This window comes from Ammodytes marinus, assembly GCF_949987685.1.
Source record: "Ammodytes marinus genome assembly, chromosome: 17".
In the NCBI taxonomy this organism is placed as follows: Eukaryota; Metazoa; Chordata; class Actinopteri; order Uranoscopiformes; family Ammodytidae; genus Ammodytes; species Ammodytes marinus.
The window spans coordinates 10,755,484-10,779,239 of NC_137221.1; the positions used below are offsets into that span (position 1 = coordinate 10,755,484).

The 23,756-nt window shown below is 39.4% G+C and overlaps 1 protein-coding gene across 1 annotated transcript; it reads right to left on the reverse strand.

Annotated features, from left to right (window-relative positions):
- Positions 1 to 3,271: 3,271 nt before the first annotated feature.
- Positions 3,272 to 19,326, reverse strand: LOC307263985 (brevican core protein-like). Its single transcript, XM_080045295.1, has 14 exons — positions 19,151 to 19,326; positions 13,273 to 13,352; positions 12,762 to 13,139; positions 11,973 to 12,147; positions 11,715 to 11,842; positions 11,255 to 11,548; positions 10,272 to 11,135; positions 8,483 to 10,063; positions 5,870 to 5,977; positions 5,520 to 5,678; positions 5,345 to 5,427; positions 4,796 to 4,940; positions 4,493 to 4,675; positions 3,272 to 4,138 (listed from the first exon to the last, which is right to left on the reverse strand). The coding sequence occupies exons 1-14, from the start codon at positions 19,168 to 19,170 to the stop codon at positions 4,017 to 4,019; spliced, it is 4,320 nt and encodes a 1,439-aa protein (XP_079901421.1). The 5' UTR covers positions 19,171 to 19,326; the 3' UTR covers positions 3,272 to 4,016.
- Between the last annotated feature and the right edge of the window lie 4,430 nt (positions 19,327 to 23,756).

The window sequence follows — 23,756 nt, forward strand, 5'->3', positions numbered from 1 at the left end:
AGATATTTGTAAAATGAAAATGTGACTTAGACAATTCCACCAATGGTAGAAGATTAACTCTGGCGTCTTACACAATAACAGATATTTTCCTCAAGCATTTGCCTGCATATTGTAGTAGTAAGACCAAAAACACAGAACACCCTGCATTTGTCCCTGCAAGTGGAACTGAGGAGAGAAAGAGAGAACTGACAAAGGTTGTTTGTATCCCACTGTGCAGTGCCGGCGTGGTGAAGGGTTGTGGGTAAAGCTCACTGCTGAGGTTCCCAGCAAACTTGGCATGCCTTCTGAATTTCTCCTCTCCCTTTTGTCTTTTCATTTTGCCCACTAACAGATCTCATGTTTTCCTAAACTGGTGTCCAATTATTACTTGGACACCGGTTCATTTAAAAATTATCTTCTGTTTCCTCTAAAAATCTGTCGCCTGAAACAGCTGATGAGAATCTCAAACAGGCAATAAATTATTAGGGTGACGCAGTATTAGTCAATAAAATCTATAAAGCCAATTCATTGCCAGCACTTCCCTCCTCCCACTGCAGTTCACACACCAGTGGTCATTTTCGGGTGTCAAGGACCTCGCACTTGGGGTTTGGGGAGGTGGGCCCTCAATTAGCGAGCCACGCGTCCTCTGGAAGAAAGAGGAACTCCACAAGGAGTCCTTAACGACTGGCCCCTGTTCATTCTGTGCTGACCCCATGACCTCGGGGGTCACAGGCCAGAATACACTCCCATCTGGAGCTGTGTTACCGGCTCTGTGTCGGAGGGGACGGACAGCAGCTCTCTGCATTCAGGCCGAGCTGCATGACGCCATGGAAAGGCCTGAGAACGCCGGCGCTGCTCCAATACAGACACCTTTTCACAATCCAGCCCTGTCCTCTGATCAGGTCCAATAATGTGAATCTGTGTTTTTTAATTAAGGGGGACCAGTAGGCCAACTGCACACCGGGAGCAAATCTAACCTGGTATTTTTGGCCACTGAGCAGCACTAATGTGGATCTGTTTCGAGTTAAATGCCTTGCTCATTGGCACATTTACCTTCACAGTAAAACAGATCATACATATTTTTACACACAGATATACAATATAGATTATGAAAAAGTTAATTTCACAAGTTTTTTTGCCTGTCTTAAGATGATCCTTAACTAATTGATAGGTGGTAACAATATTAGAAATAACTTGGATACAAGTCAAATTTTGAGGTCATTGTTCATCGTTTTTGTATTTATTTTTTATATTTAAGTATTCCCATATTCTTCTGTAGGGAAATATTTATCTTTTCATGCACTAGATTAATTTGATAACTTAAGTTAATTTTTTGATTAGCTATATATTTTTTCATTATAGTTCTGAATCTGCTAATACATTACGACATATTATAAGGTTAAGATAGATAAGTCGTTTTACTGATCTCTGCAGGGGAAATTCATAAGCTACTCAGCAGCTTATAAAGTCATTAAAATCAGCTCCACCTTTACTGTCTGCAACATTAAAGTGATGAACACATTATTGCACCAATAATTAGAATCGTATGATATAATATACATTATTCTAAAATGGACAATACTACAATAATAATGTACCTTTACTTTGGTACTCTTCAGGATATTTTAAATGTAGGTATTCTTCAACTCACTTTGTCAATGCATTATTCCTACTGGTCAACTAAAAACAAGTTGACTCAGTTGAACTATTTAATTGGCAGCACATGGTGTGGGAAAAGCACCACATTTTACCAAAAGCCTTTCCTAACAGTGTTTACAACACTTTTTCTCTTGAGTTGTCACCACTGGAAAGTTTGGGATTTATTCTCAATAGAGTGCATTTGTGTCTTTATTGATAAGAAATAAAAGGAAAAATGGTTGATGACAAAATAATAGCATGCTGTAGACATCAGGTATTTATTTATTGTGAACCGTCTATAAAGATTCAAAGCTGTCTGAAGTATGAACAGAGCAGTTTGTATTGTTATAAGAAGAGTGTGTCTCATGTTTTACACAATAACAGCACATTCAATGGTACAGTAAATAAGTTGAGATATTTTCAGAAAGGAAGATGTGTAGTGTAGTGTTGAAAAAAAGCAAAGGTAACAAACATGAATCCATCCTAAATTATTTTGGCTGATGAAGACAATTTTGCATCTCACTAATCAATCATTCCTGTAGCAGCTTTGTTGGTTTCTGCCTTTCTATTGTTAATATGTCAGTGATCAAAATATGTTGCACGGGCTCAGCTGTGATATCAAACACTATTTATTCACTGACATTTTGCCAATAATGTTGTTTTCTCCAGCTCCAACTAACCGTGACACAATGACGCCACCTGGTGGCAGAATAACTGCTGGTAATGCTGATATCCAATACAACCTAACGCTCTCAAGTTGGTTATAAACGCACGTAGTTCAAAACAGAACACCGTAAACCACACTCGGAGACAACCTAAACCTCTGCTTGATGTTTTTGAAATTAAAATTAATAATTGGGAAGCGAGAAAACATCAATTTCCCTCAACACCAGCCTGAACTTTTTACTCGGCGTATGAACACCTGATAACTTTATCTGCAACAAACACACATTTCCAAAACATGGATAGACTCACATTTTGTAGTCCTCTTGTTTTTCCATCTCAAGTTTCCGTATACGTTTCCGGAGCGCATTGACAACACCGTGACATCGAATTTCCTGCTGCTTATGGGCAGGTGTGTAAGCTCACATGCGCACATTGACGTTGGTCACGTGACCTTAATTAATCTGTTTATATTTACTTTTACACACTATTTAGGCCTAGTCTATATGCTTTTATTAATTGTTTAAAAGAAAAAAGTTGCTGTTAGTCTGTCTTGCTTTTTGTTGGTTTTTGAATGGGATAAGGAGTTTTATTTTATTTTTTTACAGTTGTTACAATAAATAGCTTATTATGATCTTAAAATTAATTTGTTATAGTTATGAGTTATAACCAACATGTTTATTATAGTTACAACTTATAAACTTCATATGTCTGAGATAGTTATCATCCCACATAATCAAATACAGCTTCAGCCTCAGTAAATTACCACTAGACAAAAAGCATACTCAGGAGTTCATGCTTGAGGAGATGCCAGGTGTAGTCCATCTGTATTTTGTTAAACTAGGCACATAATTCATCAAAGTTAGAAGTAGTGAATTTGACACACTTTTCTGTCCATCAGTAAAAGCAATCATAACCTAAAAGGTGTGTTTCTGCTCCGCTGTCAGTCTTAGATTCTGAGTGAAACATGAAATGAAGGTAACACACAGTGTTAAGGATAAAACAAGAGGACGATTTATTCTTTGCTCTGTTCCACAAAACTTTATTACAACATAAAGCTGACAAACAAAACTGTGTCGTCTGGAAATAAAAGGGTTCTCTCAGAAAAAAAATGCGGAAAGCGATCCCGGGATTAAAAACTTAAATATGTACAGTATTTATTGACTGTTTGTTGCGGTTTGACTTTGTGCTTTTGGAGTTGTTAGATTCTTTGAAAAATCAGGGATTTGTCTACTCCTATAAAAAAACACACAAAAAAACGGTATGAAATAAAGGTCTTGAAGACATTAGCACCATTTCATAAAAAATACTCAAATGAGAACAGTTCTTACTCTAAGCTCTAATGTAGATTTGGGGCTGACATAGTAATACAAAGTTAAGACATTTACTCTATTTATTTCAAATGAAAAGGACTAACTTTATTGTCTGTTTTGCAGTATTTCGTCACTGTATTATACTTTTAAAATCTCATGACCAAAATACTGTGGAAAATAATCTAGCAGACATCAAGAAAATGGCAACGTTTCACTCCCTCTAAAGAAAACAAAAGCCTGTCTGTCCACTCAGGCTTCTTGTCTCAGAGGAAGCTTCCGTTTGTGTTGTTATGCATCTGTGGTTCATTTTGCCCCTTTGAGAATTCATTGGTAAAAGCATTTGATTCTTGTCAACTTTGTCATGTGACAACAGCAGATTTTTTTTTCAATGAAAAGAAAACATGTAAAGCATGGCTGACTCTTTTAAAACTTAATGTCCCAGTACTGCAGCGTCTCTTTAGTGGCCTCAAACTCGTCTTCAGCTGCGGCAAAGTTGCTGTTGGTTTGTGACATTACTTCTGGCTTTTGGGTCGGGCCTCCAGTCTCTGAAAGGTCAATTTAAAAGAATTCAAGAGTTATCTGTTTTTTGTTTTTCTTGTCAACACAACTAAAGTAATAAAATGACAAAATATATTGGTTGGGTTGTGCATTGGACGATCAGACTTGTTAATAGTATATATGAACTGTTAGTTTCGGACGTTTAATGGGATTTTCCTATGAGAAGAAAAATATAGAACATTAACCACTTGTTGACATTTACTTGCCCTGTGTGACAGCAACAGCTTTACAGTCACTATATCACTTCACACTTTAAGTTAACATTTAGAAGATTTTCATTGTGTTTTTTTCAGAAATACAGATTTATTTTTCACGGTTATTATGATAATCTCTTATTTTACCAGGGATGCACAGGACCTGGGGCCTCTCCCACCTGCCTCCAGACAGACACTTGATGACGGGATTAAGTCTCTGCTGGAAACCTTGAGCGCAGTGATAACGCACGACTGCGTTGGTCTCATATCTCTGTCGAACCTTTCCAAATGTGGATGCATTTCGGACCTTGGGTGGTGGACCACATGAGGCTGTAAGAGGAGAGTTGAGATTAGTTACACATGTTGTAACAGCCCAACACAACCACATGAGGGAGTTGAGAGAGCATAACTGAGGTGCTCCAAATGCTTTGTTTCGCCTGTTCAACTCACAGGTGCCTTTCTTGCAGGTGTATGAGAGGTGATAATTGCAGGGTACATCACTCCAGCGTCCGTCATCATGCCACACCATCACCACACAGTCTTCACCCGAAAGAAAATAGCTGTCTGGCTGCCCTTTGTACCAGTTCTCATATAGCTGTATGCAGGGAGGGAATGCAGGGAGGGAAGAGACAGATGTGAGGTGTATACAATATATAACAATCGTAGCATGGAGTAAGTTAACTGTGTCCATGTATGGTTTACATTTATTTTATATTTCGCATGAAATTGTATAATAATACAGTAGCACAACTCCGTTAATTTGGAATTAAATCAGCTCTTGTTTAGGTAAAATTGTGACATAAAAGTATCACTTTACAGCCTGTAAAAGCCATTTTTCTTTTTGGGTTAAAAATATGATTTTGAAGGGTCACATCAGTGGAAATGTCCCTTCAATGTTCTCAGTTTTGTTTGGATGTTTCTATCAATGTTTATATCCTGTGATGTGCTATATGATGTTGCTCACACATCTTAAAAAAACTAATTTCTAATATTCCTCACCATTGGGCTCCCGTCAGTCCAGCGGAAATCATCTTCAATGGTCTTATCATTCAAACCGGTCCACTGGTATTCCTTGTAGTTGCCTGGTGAGAACAACAAAGTAATTATTATATTCAAGAACCAACATAATTAAATAAGTCATTCTACACAACAAACCATGGAGGTCTGAACCTACTGTTGATGTAACTCTGCTCCTCAGGGGTCAAGATGGACACCAGATGGGCTCCCAGCATGCGGCAGTGCTGCTCTGCCACCTCCCAGCTCAGACGCTGGCCGAAGTGTCGATAGCAGAAACCTTGGAACTTATCCCAGCCCAGTTCGCATTGCTCCACGTCTGTGAAAACAGGATGAGGAGACATGGGCAACACAATAGTCTTAGGATGTGTCAAAAGATATTTTTATGCTGCAGACATAACTGTGGGAATTCCTTTAATTTACTGCTCGTGCTATGAAACCAGCTTCACAACTTGTATTTACAGACATGACAAAAGCAATTTCCCAGTGTGAAAAAGGAAGAGGGCTCACCAGTCTGACAGAAGTGTCCTCCGTATGTTGGCAAACAGAGACATTTAATCTGCCCATCTTGTTCAGTGCAGGTGCCTCCATTGAAACAGGGGTCATCCATGCACGCATCTGAAACATAAAACAGAGGGCCAGTTCAGATATTCTGCTGCTGAAACTACATGAAAGTCGACAGTGAGTTTAGTTATATCTAGATATTCGTATTTTTAAATTTGAATTTATACAAGAAATAAAGATTGAAGTTTGAGGATGCACAAATTGCAACGGTGTATTAGTGAATCAAAACCATCTGCAGAAGTAGATAAATATTTGCAAATGTGATGATAATAATTGCGGCAAATTACAAGACAGAGCTTCAGATAAAAGGACATGTTGCAGGATGCATGAGAGCCAACAGGTGGCAGCAGAGGACAAACTTCACGAGTGTCACATGAAGTCAAACGCTCTCCTCAGATGGATCGCTGGCACTTCTGAGTTGATCTTCTGTCTTTGTCTTCTTCTTCCTCTTACACTCTTCATTAATAACACACTTTTCAAATGATACTTTCCTAAGGTGGAGCTTTAAGGATGCCAAATGCAATTTTACACTGTGCTAAAAGATCACACAAAACACTTTTTCTTCTCCTCTTAAAACCAGGTTTTCTTATGCTGGGAATTTTTCTGCATAGATATTTGGAAAATTGTCTCCTGTTACCATTCCTTTATTTTGTACTAAAGTAAATGAGTGAGTGTTTGGAGCTTCAGTTTTATTTTCTAAATGTGTAAACAGTCATAAGTCATAATACATGCATATGTGTCCAAACTTAAATCAAACATTTTACAAGTGGATTTGGTTTATTTGTTTCTTTTGACATGCTATAAACAAGAAGTCTGTGGTGTCTGTCATTATACTACAAACTCATATACTTCTCTTAGCAGAGGTCTCTCTCTTTGGGTCAGTGTGTATGGAAGGTAATAACTGCCTTACACAATCAAATGAGAATCACATGTGCTCGAAGTTAAACTATCATTCTCCTTTGCTGCAAAATCAACAACTGGGGCTAGGTTTATCAAAAAAACTTGTGCTGTGACCATGTTGGCAACCAATAAAACTTTTATTTTCATTTTTTAATATTTCATAACAACAAAGACCTTGAATCAATTAACAGCCATTTCCCTGTGTTTGTCTTTGTCTCCTCAAACAGCCCACTCCAATAAATTGCCTCTATGTGAAAAAGTGATCTGCTCACAAGCGGAAGGCTTAATATAAGTGCTGAAGCGATGTGAAGAGATCTACAGGTCCACTGTAGTCTGGTAAGAAAAATTAAATTGCTTTGCCTTGTTTTTTTGAAAGATAATTCCCTTGATTGTTCTGGCAATATCCTATTTTAATGACAATAGAATCATACATTTGGGACATGTGCCAAAACCAAAAGAACATGCAAATGTTGAATGCATGATGAAATTAAAATAAATCAGAACAATGATGCCTAGCATCATGCCTAACTTTAAATCATTTTCTATTTTTTTTAAGCTTTTCGTGGCAAAACTGTGTGCAGCTGCCATGTTTTATTAATAGGAACTAACTAATGAGGGAATACAATGTTTACAGGGAAACTTAAACATTTGGGGAAAACAGAAAAAAAGATTATCCACTAATGGTGAGACGAGAAACAAACATAGATTAGTTGATTTTATAATTCTTACACCTAAAAAGACAATATTGTACAAATCTGAGATGATCATGCTTAAACAGTAGAACATGACTTGAGTATGAAACATCAATGACCAATAAAGGACATTTAAAAACATATTGCTAAATGCCACCACCCACAACAAATCAATAAATCAATGCTGAACAATATTTGTGCTTATAAACATAATAACATGATGTGCTTTTGGTACTAGACTGTCTAAAATAGTAATACAAGTCTAAAGATCTCAGAAAAGTGAAATTTGTTACACTTGCTGACCTGACAGTTATGCATTAAATATAAAACATTATTGCTATTGCATTCAACCTAACATTACATTCCGGAGAAAGATAAAGACCCCTTATCAAGTTACTTCCAGGTTACGGCAAAATACATTCTGAGTTAGCAAGAAGAAAGTGAAGATAATAATTTGCACTTATTTTATGCAGGGATGTATTATTAGCTAACAATATCTATTTATCAACCTACTGATAAAATGATTACCAATGTTATGACCATGACACTTGCAGAACATCCTTGTAGAAGAAGTGCTGAAACACCCATTCATTAAACACACCATTATATTACAGTACTTCACAGAAGTCAATCTTTGGATGTGGAAGAAAACATCATGCACAACAACAGTGGACTCTTGACAAATGTCAAATGGGAGCTGTCCCAGTGTGAGTATCTCGAAGGGGAGTTGGGATCACAAGGAGATAAGTGGGGAAGGTGAAGCGGGGAGGAGTCAGAAGGGTGAGTGGGCTTTTTGAGACAACAAGTGGGACACATGTGGAAAGTCATTTGGAAAGGGAGGGGCAGGGTTTACAGAAATGGAGCGAAGACAGATTGGGGCAAAGGAAAGACCAGGGAATTTAGTGTACCATTGCGTCGAGTAGCAAGGGGAGGACGGTTATGCTGATGAGAGTGGCTTTAACATTACCTGAAGCTTTCCCTGTACCGCCTACAGCTGCCCTCTCATTGGGTAAGATAAGCAGGGTGGGCGGCGGGGTGAGACTAAACTCAACATCCACCGGACCTTGATCCACTGGTGGCTGGAAGGCTGGCACCTTCCTGGGCTCAGCTGTCTTGTGGAAAACTTTTGGTGTTGAAGTGGTCGGGCTCCAGGTGCGTCTGGTCGAGGGCGTGGGGTTCGTGATGGTGGCGGTAGTGGTCTTTGTAGTAGCAGTAGTGGGTTTTGTACTTGAGGCGGAATTTGGAGCTGATGTTGAGGTTTTTCTTCTGTGCTCTAGAATCTTCATAGACTCCTGGGGTCCAGTTGTGGTTGACAGCAGAGTCCACTCCACAGATGTCTGTGAATCAAGAGGAAAGAAAGTGAAGTCTTCCTCAAAGGTTGGTGTAACATTAGCTTCTCCTTCAGGGGTTGGAACAACGTCAGCTTCTCCTTCAAAGGTGTGGGAAATGTTGGCTCTTTCTTCAAGGACTGGGGCCACGTTAGCTTCTTCAAAGGTTGGGGCAAGGCTAGGCTCTTCTTCATGGTCTGGGGCAACATTTTCTCCTTCTTCATATTCTTGAGCATCAGTAGCTTCCTCTTCAATGACAAGGGTTGGGGCAATGTTCATGTATTCTTCAAGGGCAAGGGTTGGGGCAACATTAGCATCTTTTTCAAGGGTTGGGACTATAGTAAATTCTTCTTCAAGACTTGGGGCAATGTTTTCTTCTTCCTCAAGGGCAAGGGTTGGGGCAACATTTTCCCCTTCTTCAAGGGTTGGGAAAATGTTTTCTTCTACTTCAAAAGCTGGGTCAATGTTAGCTTCTTCCAAGGTTGTGGTAACAGTAACTTCTTCCTCATGGGCAAGGGTTGGGTCAACTTTAACTTTTACTAGTGAAAAGAAATACTTAACATGGTCTTCAAGAGTCTTTGAAGCTTTAATTTCTTCTTTGAGTGTTGGGGTAACTGTAATTTCCTCTTCAAGTGTTAAGTTGACTTTATTTTCCTCTTCAATGATTCGGCCAACTTCAACATCCTCTTCAATGGCTGCAGCAACTTCAACGTATTCTTCAAGGGTTGCTGTAACTGTACCAGGTTCATGTCCACTTGCCTCTTCATACCCAGTGGTTGCAGTAGCCAAATACATTCTGTAACCTGATGTTTGATAGCGTGCTGTGATGGGATTGGTGGGTACCTCAGTTGTGTCTGACCTCTCTGGAGACTCAGTTGTAGCTAGACTAACTCCAGCAACAAAGTTGTCTTCAGACTTTGTGGGTTGTAGCTGCTTCTCGTCACTTTCCATAGTGACTGTTTCTTCAGATTCCAAGCTTGAGCTTCCCTCCCGGCTAGAAATGGAGGAGTCCCATAATAGTGGTGCTGTGGAGAGGATAACAAAGCTCAGTTTGTCAGAATGGTTTGACCAAGACGAGAGGATCAGATTGGGGAGTGTAGTTTGAGACTCAGCAGGAGCATCGCTAGTCGAAGCAGAAGATGGAGGGTGAGTTGTGAAGCCGGAAGTGGAAGCCTCTGGTGTGGAGATGATGGTGTTTGCTTTAACCTCAAGATCACTCTCTAAAAAAGGGAAGAAAACATTTTTGGAGCTGTAAATACTGGTTTTCAAGACACAAGTTTGATAACCCAGCAGCCAATTAACGTTACTTATCAAAAAGATTGCTAGAATGTAAATAAGCTCATTTACCAAAATATCTAACTATTTCCTCAATATATTGATGTTGGTCCTGGTATAAGAATTAGACATTCAATGTAATGCTTGACATACCTTGAGAATTATCTCCAGACCCACCCAGATTGGCCCATGATAAGGTTTGTTCCTCGAAGGAAGATTTTGTAGTTTGTGATAGTTGTGTAACAAGCTCATCTTCTTCTTTTGAGGCCTGAGTTGAGAAAGGTATCTGCCTAGGATCTTCTGCTGCTGCCTCCTCCTGCTCCGCCTGAACCATGGGCTCAAGGGTCATGATGGTCACCTCCAAGGAGCTCTCCTCTTGAGTATTATTGCTGTCTGTCTCGCTGTAAGTGGCTTGCGATCCATCAAAATCCAAGTTGGCTTCCTGTATTTCTTGGGAATCCTTTGGCCTCTCGGATGGCTGTGTATTTACTTCTGTATTTGTGTCTGAAAATGTCTGGTTATGTGTGTGAGCTTCATCTGATGTTGTGTTTTCAGGCTCAAACTGATGAAAGGTGAAGTTCAAGTTGTGTTGGGAATCCGTCTCATTGTAAATACTGGGCTCTAATGAAGTGTTTTTAGGTGAATCATGGACTTCTGTGGTGGTAACAGTACTGCTCGTCAGTGCAGTAGGATGCTGGGAGTCATAATTCATTTCTGTAGGAGATGAAGTTTCATTTGAAGTCTGGAGGTGGTCCATTGTAGGTGTGGTGTTGAGAGGAGACTCTGTTGTTTCTGACATAAGTGTTGGGTGTGTGTCAACAAGGCTTTCCTCAGTTGAAGGGTCGGAGAAAAAGGGGAAAAAATTGAGCAGACTTTGAGCTTTGAGCTCCACCTGCTCAGGGTGTTTGTTCAGTTGCAGCTCCTGATCTTTTTCCATAAGCATAACAACATCCTGTGCAATGTCCTCAGGCTCTGTTGCCATGAAGTCCATGGGAGAGTTGGTATGAGTATTTCTATCTGTAGAAGACAGATAAGTATTCAAAATTAGATTGTATTTTAAAAAGGCGAGCCAACAATTGTTTATTTTTTTCTTCATCAAATGGTGGTGCAAAACACATTGTATGAAAAATACTCACCTTTGAAACAATACACGTCATGAAGGGCTGATGGCTCTGGGAAGCCGGTTTGGTTGCCAAAGCGGTAGAGGGTTTTGACGCCGGGCTGAGAACCTCCGCAGCGATCTCTAGGCGTTATGATGGGGTAACGCACACTGCCATCGGACAGCCAACCAGGACTGCAATGGTCCAAACCTTCACTCCATGCAAAGTACAGCTGAGCTGTTGTAGCCAGCTCTGCTCCTGCTGCTCTGCAGTGTGACTGAGCTTCATCAAAGGACAACTGCTGTGGGATGGAGTCGTGAAACACCTCTCCTACAAAAAACAGAACAAAATATCTATGTCTCTTTGAGTTGGATCTCAAGTCTGAATTTCAACTGTAAATTGGCCCATTTCACACATTTAAAATATTGATCTCAGCATTAGCCTAAAAATGTAGTCTGGGTCAGGATTTAAATTTATAAAAAAATATTATTCATACCATCAATTTCCTCCACATAACAGTAAACATCAAATAGATCATCTGGATCCATTGTCCCATAGTTTCTCACTCCTGGTTGGCCGTCCATGTCTCCATAACAACCTTCACGGGGCATTTGGATTGGGTACCTGCAAGAAAGGAAAAGATCAGCATTTCTCACGCAAAAAAAAGTTTATACTTTTGAAACAATACTTTGAAATACATAGAAATCAAACTTCAGGCTGAAGGTTTTGGAGATTTGATTATAAGGGTTAATACCTGACGGACTGGTCTGCCAGCCAGCCTGCATCACACTGCTCGTAGCCGTCATAATAAGCCGCCAGTAGCTGGTCAGTAGTGGCGATTTGTGCCCCAATGGCCTCACAAGCCCTCTGGGCCTGATAGAAGGAAAACGCATAACGGCCCAAAGCATCTCTATAGTGGAATACAACACCTGAGCACACAAACATGCACATAAACACATAAGCACACATTTTGACGATTGTTAATTCATTTTGCATGTGTTTTTGAAATTGTTTAACTCGATGCTGCCTTCAAATAATCCTCATAATTAGTTTAAAACGCAAACTGCAATCTGTGGAAGATTTTTTTTTAAAGTTGATTTATGTATGTAAAGTTTGTTTACCTATAAATGTAATTAAACTTATCAGACTGAAGCAGAAAATATATCAAAGTAAACAATAATACATTTTATATTAAATATATTTGTCACTTATGGGTTGCATCCTTAATCACCAACACAATCATCCAAATCTTCCCAAAACGTCTTTGTATTTAATTTTTGTTACCTTTTTGTAATTCACATATTTATTAAATGTTCACAGGTGGTCACATAGATACAGGGACATCTGATACAAATTCATAATACAAAGTCATATTTCATGTTTCATGGCTTCCATATTATTGTTTTCATGGTGACAAAAAATAAATAAAAATAACAATAATAATAATAATAATAATAATAATAATAATAATAATAATAATAATAATAATAATAATAATAATAATAATAATAATAATAGAGAAAGAAATAAAATTTTTTGTTACCTTTGACCTTGAGTTGTACAAGGTCGCTGGCGTCCTCCAGGCCCTGCTGCACCTCGCAGCGATAGTGACCCGAGTCGCTGGAGCGCAGATCTCCCAGCCACAGCGACAGATCATCAGGGGAGGACGTAATGTTGAGCCAGGCAGCGCGGTCTTTGTACGCCTCGTTCACCTTGATCCTTTCACCCCGAGCCACCAAGATCTGAGTCTCCACCCCGCCGGACACCACGCTCCACTTGACCCGCGGTGCGATGGGGGAAGAGGAGGAGGAGACGGGTGTGGAGGAGAGAGACACCAAACAGGGGATGGAGATGGAGCTGCCCAGTGGGGCGGAAACTGGACCTGAGTGGGGTATGTTCACCTGGAGCTGCCCGACATCATCTGCAAGGATACAGAGCATAAAAAACACTGCGTGTCATGGCCTCACTTTTTAATGCATCTTTGTGTTCTTTGATTCTATACTGAATGTGAATAGATCCTGAATGTGAGAGATGTGGTGAAAATGTAGACGTACCCATTGTAGATGGGGTTTGGGTGGGGAAGGCCAGAGTGAGACGGCAGACTGCAACGAGAAGTGGAAGTATTTGGACATGTCTATTGAGATGAAAAAGAAAAAAACATTATATTAGGTCAAATGTGACATAGATGAAGACTGATGAAGCATTCCCAAGGTACACTAATGTAAAGAAAGGACACATATCACTTCTCTGTACCGAAACCCAGTTTCCAATTTCACACATGTTTAGCCTTAATAGGCCGAGGGATTTCTGATCCTGGAGGTCATGCATTGGGTTGGTACATCTAATCAAACTGATTTATTGTAATAATTAAGGTCACAACCTGCATAAAGCTCTGTTACCTTCACTACCGTATTCACCCACTGAGGTTTAAGGTTTGCACAAGTGTTGATATGCAGCTAGGTGAAGAGACAGACTCAAGGTTAAACTATAATGTTTAGATATTTGCCATTTAATATTTTAATCTGATAGGAATTGTCGCCTTTTGTATGTAATTCTGTTTAGAGCTGGACTACAATCACTTTAAATAAATGCACGGGAAAAAATGTTTTACATGGGCCTATGTGGAAAATAAAAAGAGTCATAAATACATTAATAAATACGTCAAACATAAGTAAATAAATACATTTAAAAATAAATAAAGTAATACATAAAATTGAGAATTAAATGTGAAGGTAAATCAATAGGTTAATAAATACAAATTTAATTAACACAATTTTTTAAAGGTATCAATTTATGTCACTTTTATGATTAATTAATAACTACATTCTTTTTTTGGTGCTTTTATTTGCATATTTATTCATTTAGCAAGTAATTTATCTATAACTATTTTGATTTTTGATTATCGCAGGTATACGGTCCTCCATACATAGAGGCACATCTGTGCTTTGAGATTAGCTCAAATGTGGCATTGAGGAGAACATGTATGTTTGTGGCAATTTACATGGATAACCAATTCATCTATTAATTGTTCAGATATTTCACACAAAACCACAAATTGCGTCCTTGTGATGGCACTAGTCAGAGGAATCACCAAAGCCATTAAATCCATCCTCTGTACAACATTTCATTGCAATCAATCCAATAGTTATTTAAATATTTCAGTCCTGCTGAGAAAAAAAAATAAGACCATAACTGTAATGCCATACTTGGTAAAGATAGGCCTAAGAAAATAGCACTAGAACTTAACAAAGAGGTGTTTTATATTTAGTCTACTCTTAGTGATATAAATGGAATGGAAAAGTTTTTTTTTATTAGTGTTTGTGACAGGGACAATGCTCATTGATCGACAGAAGAAAGAACAAGCCAAAATGACTCTACAAATCTATTTTTCATCTGTGCTCCTCGCCCTAAAAATAGAATCATCCAACATATCAGAAGCTGAATCAACACTTCTCTTGACATTATTAACAAAAACAAACATAAAAACCTTCATAGAGGAAGGATTTATTGCAGGGCTTCTTTTATATTACAACACAAGTCAAATAAGATATAGAAAAACGTATTTCAAAGCTCAACCGTGAGGCCTAAAAGAGCAACTTCTCCGGTTTTCAAAGGGAAGCTGGGGGAAAAGACTCTTGACCACAAGCTATTCATCACCTCCGGGAGCTAATGACACGGCGTCTCAGCGCAGCGGCATCCTGCCAATGCTCCGTCACCAGTCTGGCCCTGTTATTAACCCAGCGGGCATGGCAGGACGCTCACAGTGACCTCACACAACCTCCCTAGGCTACCATGATGAAGCTTCAAGTGTTCATTCATTATTAAAAAGCAGCGCTCCGGCTCCAATTTACTTTCCAGGGTTGGTAGCTCCAAAAATGTGGCACAATTTGAATGTTTATGTTTCTTTCTTACTTTCTTTCTTGAGCAATTAAATAGTTAAGTATCCTAGTAGTTGTAGTACATGCAGTATTCAACTTTTGAACTCAATGCAGTTAATGGATTTTCAAATATCTAAAAATACAGTAGTTGTTGCATATTATTACTTGTACAACCATGCATGAAATTAAGGATTAATTTATTGCACATGAAACAATATACATTCTTTATATAATCTCAGTCTATAAATTTGACTGATTATCAGCTATACATCCCGATAACATCTCAAACTAATCCTAATACAATTAAAGGTAAAACAAATTGTACATTGTACAGTATCAAAACTAAACGTGCTAATTTTGCAGAGGGACTCCTGTCAATGCAATGCCATTAAACAGGATCCTTATTATTGATACATGAACATGTCCAAGCTTGTTGACTGTTGCTGTTGCTACTGGCACTACAAAACTCACTCTCTTGACAGACAAAAGTTGAAAAGAAAAGAGAAATCAGAGCTAAGCACAGAGGGGGTACTGTGTGTGTGTGTGTGTGTGTGTGTGTGTGTGTGTGTGTGTGTATGTGTGTGTGTGTGTGTGTGTGTGTGTGTGTGCGTGCGTGCGTGCGTGCGTGTGTCAGCCTCATTAATTTGTCAAGATAAAGTTTTAATGAACAGACAAAAGAAGGCTATATGTGTAACTCATACACAGAAACAGACACAAATGCAGTACACAAGGTGGTTAAGAGTCTTGTAAAAAAAGAAAAACAATGACCAAGGTTAAAACTACAGAAATTAAAACAGGCATCAATAAACTTTTTCCACATCTGTATATCAAATTCATCCTGCGTACGAGTCGGCACAAACTATCTCACTATGCCTTCTATGATGGCAGAATAATTGTTGTCTGTTTCTATGCCAGCTGGGTGGACTCCACAAGGGCTTGTATCACCATTAGTATTCTTGACAAGAAAACCTCTCACAAAAAGTCAGCAGTGGGCCAGGAGGACAGCTGCACACTGTGCTTTCACTTCATACCAACTGCCTTACAAAAAGCCTCGGAGGAGGGAAAATTAAAGGACGGGGCACTGGCACACTTTGCTCGCTTTTTCTCTTTTCTTTCTCTGGCTCTTTTCAAGGGTTGGAAAAGGAAGTTTAGAAACCGCTAAACATTGTTCTGGAGCGGGCCTTTTGGTACAAACACCCTTTTTCTAATCGGAGAACTGTTGTGAGAGTGTGCTTAGTCTATGTGATTGTGTGCATTCAGAGTGATGACAGAGGAAAAACTCCTGGTCGCTGCTGAATATTTAACTCTTGGGCTTCGATGTCACCAGGCACTCAGCAGACCCGCTCTTTTTAATGACAAGTCAAAGTAAAATCAATGCCGCCCGCTACATTTACAGGTCTAGAAACGGCAGCCAATGCATTATCCACACAGGCAGAACTAATCCAGTCTCCTCCTCCTACAGAGGTGCAGTAAGTAGCTGCACAATAACATGTTGGCAATCAGTGGAGAATGAACTTGAAAATAAAGCCAACTTTAATTGTCACTGTAAGAAGTTGTAGTAAACAAGGAGCGTAAAATCAGGCGATTAGTTTACTGTCGGTGCTGCATGGCCAACCAAAACTTGCTCACTACGTCTCGTGGGTGGCCTCTGCAGTGCTCTGCATCAAGGTCAACTCAGGCAAACCTTGTCCCAACCAAGAAACTCCTGATCCCAGTTCAGCCAGGTCAAACGTGCTGAGACACTGGTTTGACTGATGTAAGCTCTGTGCACAGCAAAGCTGGAACCGGCTTTGGCAGTGGTGAGTCTATGATAAAATAAAGTAAGGATTACCCAAAATGCACAGTAATTTGTTTTTTACAAGGTAGGAATGCTCTTTAGTCTATGCTTTCGTCTATTATGTGAATTTATTCCTCTCTTTTGATCTTCAAACAGCTCATATTATTTTACTTTTTAGAATCCAGATGTATTGACTCAACACTATGGTTATATAGTTTGGAAATAAAATATACAATAAGAAGAAAGAAAAGAAGGCATCTAACTTACACATTTAAAGACAGATGAACTGTTTATATAGCACTCCCTATGTCTGATGCTTCCATTCTTCCATTCAAAATGTGACAGTCGTCTCTCACAGGGCATTACAAAGGTTGCAGAATGTCTACTGACCCTGTGATTCATCTCTTCCGCAAATTTAATTTCCAAACTACATCAAAGGTTTTTAGAAGTGGCTCAACAAATGAGACATGTTGAATATGTGGATCATTTGCAACACCTTTCCGAAAATATCAGTGTCAGTTTTGAAAAACAGACACAGTGAATTTGCTGTTTTTATTCCTGCTTATTTATGGTATATAATATATTATGAGTTCACCTTGGGCAGATTTAAAGGTTACAAAGAGATTAAAATAACAAGCTGCAACAAGGACCAGATTTTACTTAAATCCTATCTGACCTCTGTATAAATGAAACACCATAGACCAGATAGTCTGAACTCAACTATGTTGATGACATTCGCCTGGCAACCCGTAAAATAATGAGGCCTATTATACAAAAGATGATTAACAATTAAGTGTCCGATTGAGAACAAATGGACTGACGATTATTTCCTTTAAGGAAAAGGAAAGCTGAGTTGAAGTTCAGAAACCACCCAAAGCTCCCGGCCATGGTACACTCAAGAGAAATGTGCGTCGACCAAATAGGGACTAATCACTCAACACCACCACCAACACCACATGAACACCTCCACACACCCGATGCCTCCACTTACTCAAAGGACTCATCCCACATCCCAAACTGTGCAGACGTCTTCAATAAACCCACTGTCTGTCTCCCAACAAGACGGGCTATTTGGAAAAAGCCACCCACAAGATGATTCACCACCCAATGAGCCTGGGAAAAAGACTGAAGACTCTTCAAACAAATCTTAAGCTTAATCTCAGATCTGACTCAACAAATCCGTGGACTGACCACAGCATGTGGATGGCAAGCCTATTACCAACCACGAAAAACCAAACCGCACATTTAGTCTACAGATTTTAACAAACGCTTTATGAGGCCTGCATGACTCCAGTTTATATTATCAATACATTTGTTCAAGGCTTTATTAAGAGCTTATGGTTCTGATCCAAAGATGAAAAAACAGAAAGACTAAGACCAATAGACCCAAGTCAAGATTGTTGGTTTAAAATTTTGCAACCAAACAAACTATATCATCAGTGCTTTTACAGTAGATATTTGGTTAATATCAGACTGAAGAGCCACTGGACCATCAACTAAAAGAAAGGAATTCTAAAATGTTCAGCATCCACTTTCTTGCTCCATCCCCCCCCCTCCTCTCTCTCTCTGTCCATTAATGATGTCCACCTGAGCCCTACGGTAGGGGAAATGAACAGAGGAAGCAAAGTGTGCACTTAAGACAAAAAGCTCTGTGTCTCCTCCAGGGCACATGAACAACATTTCAGAGTTTAAATCCACTTTAATCCCAGTAAAAAAAAACATCTAATTTGGCTATATACATTTTCTTTCAGTTGCAGGATCACATACGGGTTTATTTAAATGCAGGGGTCAGTAAGCAGCTTTCAAGTTGGCTAGCTGTCGCTGTTTTTAATTACGTTTTATGGACATTTTCCATGCTCTCTCACCTGTGTGACAAAAATCGTTACAATTGTTCATGGTAATTTAGTATCATGGGGACTGATAACAATTTGAAGGAGGCAACATTTCTTAAGAAACAACACCCAAAATGTTTGTATAATGCTCTAAGAAAACCAAAAAGGGAAAAAAAAGCACAAAGCCTCGAAAAAAAGTTATTCTTAACTAAGTGCGTCAGTGCCTGCAGAATGAGATTTCCTGGGGAGAAAATAAAACTAACGACAACATGTTCAGGACCTCCGCTGAGGACAGCTACTATTATGCAATTACCTCGTAAAGATGGTAGTTTTCATAAATTACACCATCATTTAAAATTCCATAATACATTCAAAATAGCTTTTAAAAGACAAAACCGAATCAAATGCGCATCATTACCATAATAGCACAAACAAAAAAACCTACCGGATTCCTCTCAGCAGCATTTCAGCTGATCCAGGATGGATGGACTTCTTGGCTGTAAAAAAGTATTTTCCGTCAGCTCCCCTCTACCGCTTGCTGCAGTGCGACTGTCCTGTCGGGGGGAAGCGGCTGTGGATGCTCTGCGCAGGTATGAGGGCACTGGAGGCTGCGGTCCGACCGACACCGAGGCTCGCGAAGAAAGGAGGGAGTTGAGAGAAAGTCAAGCCAGATATGAAATCCTGAACTGCCCACTTTTTCACCCAACAATCGGGATGGAGATGGCGCATGCCAGTCAGTGTGGACTGGGAGGGATGGCATCTAAAGTAACCGATGCCATAGGCTGTGAAGTGAGGCATGCACTGATGAGATGGCTTATATGGTTCTTTCTTTCTTTCTTGCAGGGAAACGACAAATGCATTAGGCATCATTTGGCAGGGTGAGTTGAGTCAGCAATACGCTGATAGCTGCTGATGCTGCTGCAGGTACTGCAGCACAGTGGTCACCTGTACAGGAGAAGGATGGCGAGTGAGAGGACAGTCACAACATCTCTACATCACTTAATTGGTCCATGTGTCATTTTAAATCACTCTATGAAACGTTGCATGTATAACAAGTGGATGAATGAGCAGTGGAGCTTACTGCAGAGAAAAAGTATATGTGAGGTGGTCCTCAGCAGCAACTCAGTCATTCACAACTTCACTAAGCAGGCAGTGTTTGACTAAATCATTTGGTTTTGGAACCAACAAACTCAAATGTGTCATATTTAAAGTGCTCCAGCTCATCTAGAAATAGAAAATAAAAGGAAAAATAAACCTTATTAACCCCATAAAATTACAAAGGAATGAATGTGCTTAAATATAGATCCCGCTCGATCATCTTGTATTGTAGATTTTTTTTTTCATCTTTATTTTAACAGGCACTTATTTACAACGGCGGCCTGGCAAGCAACAAAAGCCACTGGAGAGGAGGGGAGGAGGGCTATGAGATCAAATACATGAGACATACATGTACAACTAAAAGCAACAACTGTAACTTCTGTTGATTTCATGTTTGGACTGTAGGTGAATTAATTAAAAGGCTTACAAGAGGTAATATAAGAGAGATAAAGGATGCATTTGTGGTCCTGTCCTCAGCAAAAATTAGCTGTGGGTCCAACAGCTCATTTTGTCTTGGTGGTCTATTTATCCTGTCAACCTTAAGTGAAAAAAATATATATATCACAAATCACATCACAAATCACAAATTTATTTAATTAAGTGCCTGTAAAAATTGCCTAAAATTGCTGGCTGAATGAAAAGCCAAATGTGACACGGGGCAATATATGATGAATCCCTCATATGGAGAAAACGATGCACAATGTCAGTCAGTCTCTCCTGTGGGGGGTTCATGGTGTAGCTACTGAACACCTGGTAAACTGCTGCAAGAGGTAAGCAGCGATTGCCAAAGGGCCGGGGACATTGTGTTTTCGAGCTGTCCGTCTGCTTGTCCATCCATCCATCCGGACCATTCTTGTGAGTGCAATATCTCGTGAACGCTTAAAGGGATTTTCTTCAGACTTTGCACTAATGTCTACTCTTATTCAAGAAAGAACTGATTAGATTTTGGAGGGCATAGGTCAAAAGTCAAGGTCACTGTAACCTCATGCCTCATGAACGCAATATCTCAAGAACTTGAGAGATTTTCTTCAAAGTTTGTAGACTTACTCAAAGATGAACTTTATATAATAGAGTTATAAGGTTTATGCAACCTAAAATTTTTGTCAATTTTGTGACCTTGTATATTGTAGCTTCTTAGGAGCGTAACCTGCTTTAAAGCATTGTCTACCACCACTGTACTTTCACTGCAATTGGATGCCTCACAGAGCTGGTATTTCTAGTTAAATTGAATATCCTGGACCTGCAACTTTTATGATTATAGATTGTATTTTCAGAAATCACGATAGAGTATGTAACAGGGACATGAAAAAGAGGAATAAGGTCAAGGTCTGGTGTACCTGTGCACACTACAGACAAATGAATGGCGCTTTGTAGTGTTGGTCCTATGGCTCTGCAGCAGCGGTTGGCGCTACACACTGTGGAATCTCACACTCAGATACGAGCAGGACTGTGTGCGAGAGCAGACAAAGATCAGAGGTGTTAATGTTCCAACTTTGAGTCACTGTCATGGTAACATAGATTGATGTAAGTCCAGTCAGAAGTTCTGCTCACTGTAAGACGTCACGCATCTCTGCTGTCATCAGTCTCTAACAGGGTTTCATAAGGGAAAGGACGGCCATCCATAAAACAAGAGTCAATCAAGGTGAGACCTCCTGCTGCTAACATCTGACTTTACCAAGAGGGGGACAACAAGACGATATCTCAGTGATGATGATCTTGTGATAAGTTGGAAAGCTCAAGAATAGCTACTAACGGAAGCTTGTGTTGAGATTGTTTCTGTCTTAAATGTGTTGGATGATTAACCTTGAACTTCTAAAAGTTAGAATGAAAATAAAACCAAATCTTGTTGCAGCAAGAGAGCCAAAGTAAAAGCCGAACATTAAGGCTTTTGTTCCAAAAGTAAAACAAAAAACCTAATTCAAAGTTCAGCTGATATTTGTAACAACACCTATAACTTTTGAATAACCATCTAATATCGTTGTTAATTTATTGTTCATAATTTGTAGTGGCCTTTAACGAACACCATTTTCCATAAGACCAAATAAAGGTGACAATTTATAATGACGAAAACTGAAGTGGATGTCAGTTTGTCTCAGAATACCTAAAGTAAACTAAAAGTATTTTTCTTGGGGTTACAGGTCTGCAAAATAAGAGACATAAATTCAACTGAATATAAAACTTAAAAATCTTATCTGGATGTCCAAAATGGAAAAGTAAGAGGAGTGTGTCACCTAGCTCCTAACCGTAACATATTGAGGTCACACAAGAATCCCTGAGAATGACTAAATTAGACCAAACATAGTTAAACATGCATGCAAGCCATGCCTCAGACCTGGATACAAGCTAACGTTACATTTTCCAGAAGCCTTCAAATAACCAGCCTGTAATTAGACACTATCATTATGTTGTAGCTGAGCTTAGATCATCAAGTGAGTCAAGGGCAACGCTCAAATTTAGTTTTAGAGTGTCTTCAGATGTTTTGAGCAATCACATATCCATCTGTTTCTGCAAGGATATTGTGATACCACTTATCAAGCAAGGTAGAATGTCTAGAAGTCTGCACAGCAAACCTGCAAAAAGCAATAAATACCAAGGCAGTACCAATAAATGGCACTTGTGTAAAACAAATGAAGGTGCATACTGAAATCATACTTTTTTAGAAGAACAAATTATTTTTTCTAAATGAACTTCGACTCTTGACACATGCAACCTTCACCACCAGGTTGGAATTAATCAGTTTACGTGGCTAAGAAGCAAATATGACTCAGCTAAAACACCGAGCACAGCCTGCAGTTTATTTTTATTTATTCCCAATTCTGCTTGAGTCATGTTCAGTGGTTTCATTTAACTGGGTTCCCGCAATTGCTGTCGACCTACCACAAAGTAGAAATTACAACATGGGCATTCATTCTTCCCTGCACGAGTTGCCGTAAATCTGTGAATTGTTGTGTGTCAATGGAAAAAAGTAGAAGAGAAATGCAGAAGCCTCACACAAAGTCTCCACTTCACCAATGTTACACTTCACCTTGCTTTAATCCCAGACTGAAATTCACACAAGGACAGAAAGACAACCAGCCTTTGAATCATCTTTCCATTCCATAAAAGCAAAAGTAAAGCCTCAAAACCCTGTTTCCGCTGACTTGCTGCTTTTAAGCCTTCTTGGATGCAGAGTGGCAGAGGCTAGCTGGTTTCAGGAGGTATGAGACTGGGAAAACTTCTGCACTCATCCCCTCATCGGCCAAACCAACGACTTGCCATGCTTTCTGCATGATGTTACTGCGCTGACCAGAAATTAGAGTATGGAGAGCCACTGTGAAATCTTGACGCAGTTACAGTATATGATCTGACTTTGACACGTCCTTTTTCTGTGTCACTGCCTAGCAACAAAGTTAGTTGATTTTGCAGCTGGATAACTGGCAACAAGTAAATCTGGTCTTTCCGAAATATAATACTGGTGTTGGTTAACCGGCAAGGGAAAAAGAGAGACTTCATGGGCGGCCGCACTCATATCTCGCAGACAAATGAACAGCTGAGGGTGAGCTTAAAGGAGACTCTAGGGACCCTTTGACAGATGCAGATAAAACTGGATATTTATAACTATAATGGTTGTTTGGCTGTTTTAGATGAAGTGGGTGTTTCTTTGTGAGGTGACAGCTCCTTTAAAAGTGAAAGATACAAGGCTGTAGCCAATATATTTGAAATGGGGAGGTTCAAATGAGTCCAAATCCTACAGTGCAACTCCACCTGTCAAAGACATTTTGTATTCACCAACATCACTTTCTGCATTGAAGCCAAGAACGGCGGTGCTTGTAAGTGTTTTTTTCATGTCGTTGTCTTGTGATACAAATACTTATTTTGTAATTTTGAGAAAACTGCCTTTTATTTTATTGTGTGGGTCAATTAACACTGCCACGGGCATGAGTTGGTGTAGTAATACATGGCCAAACTACTCT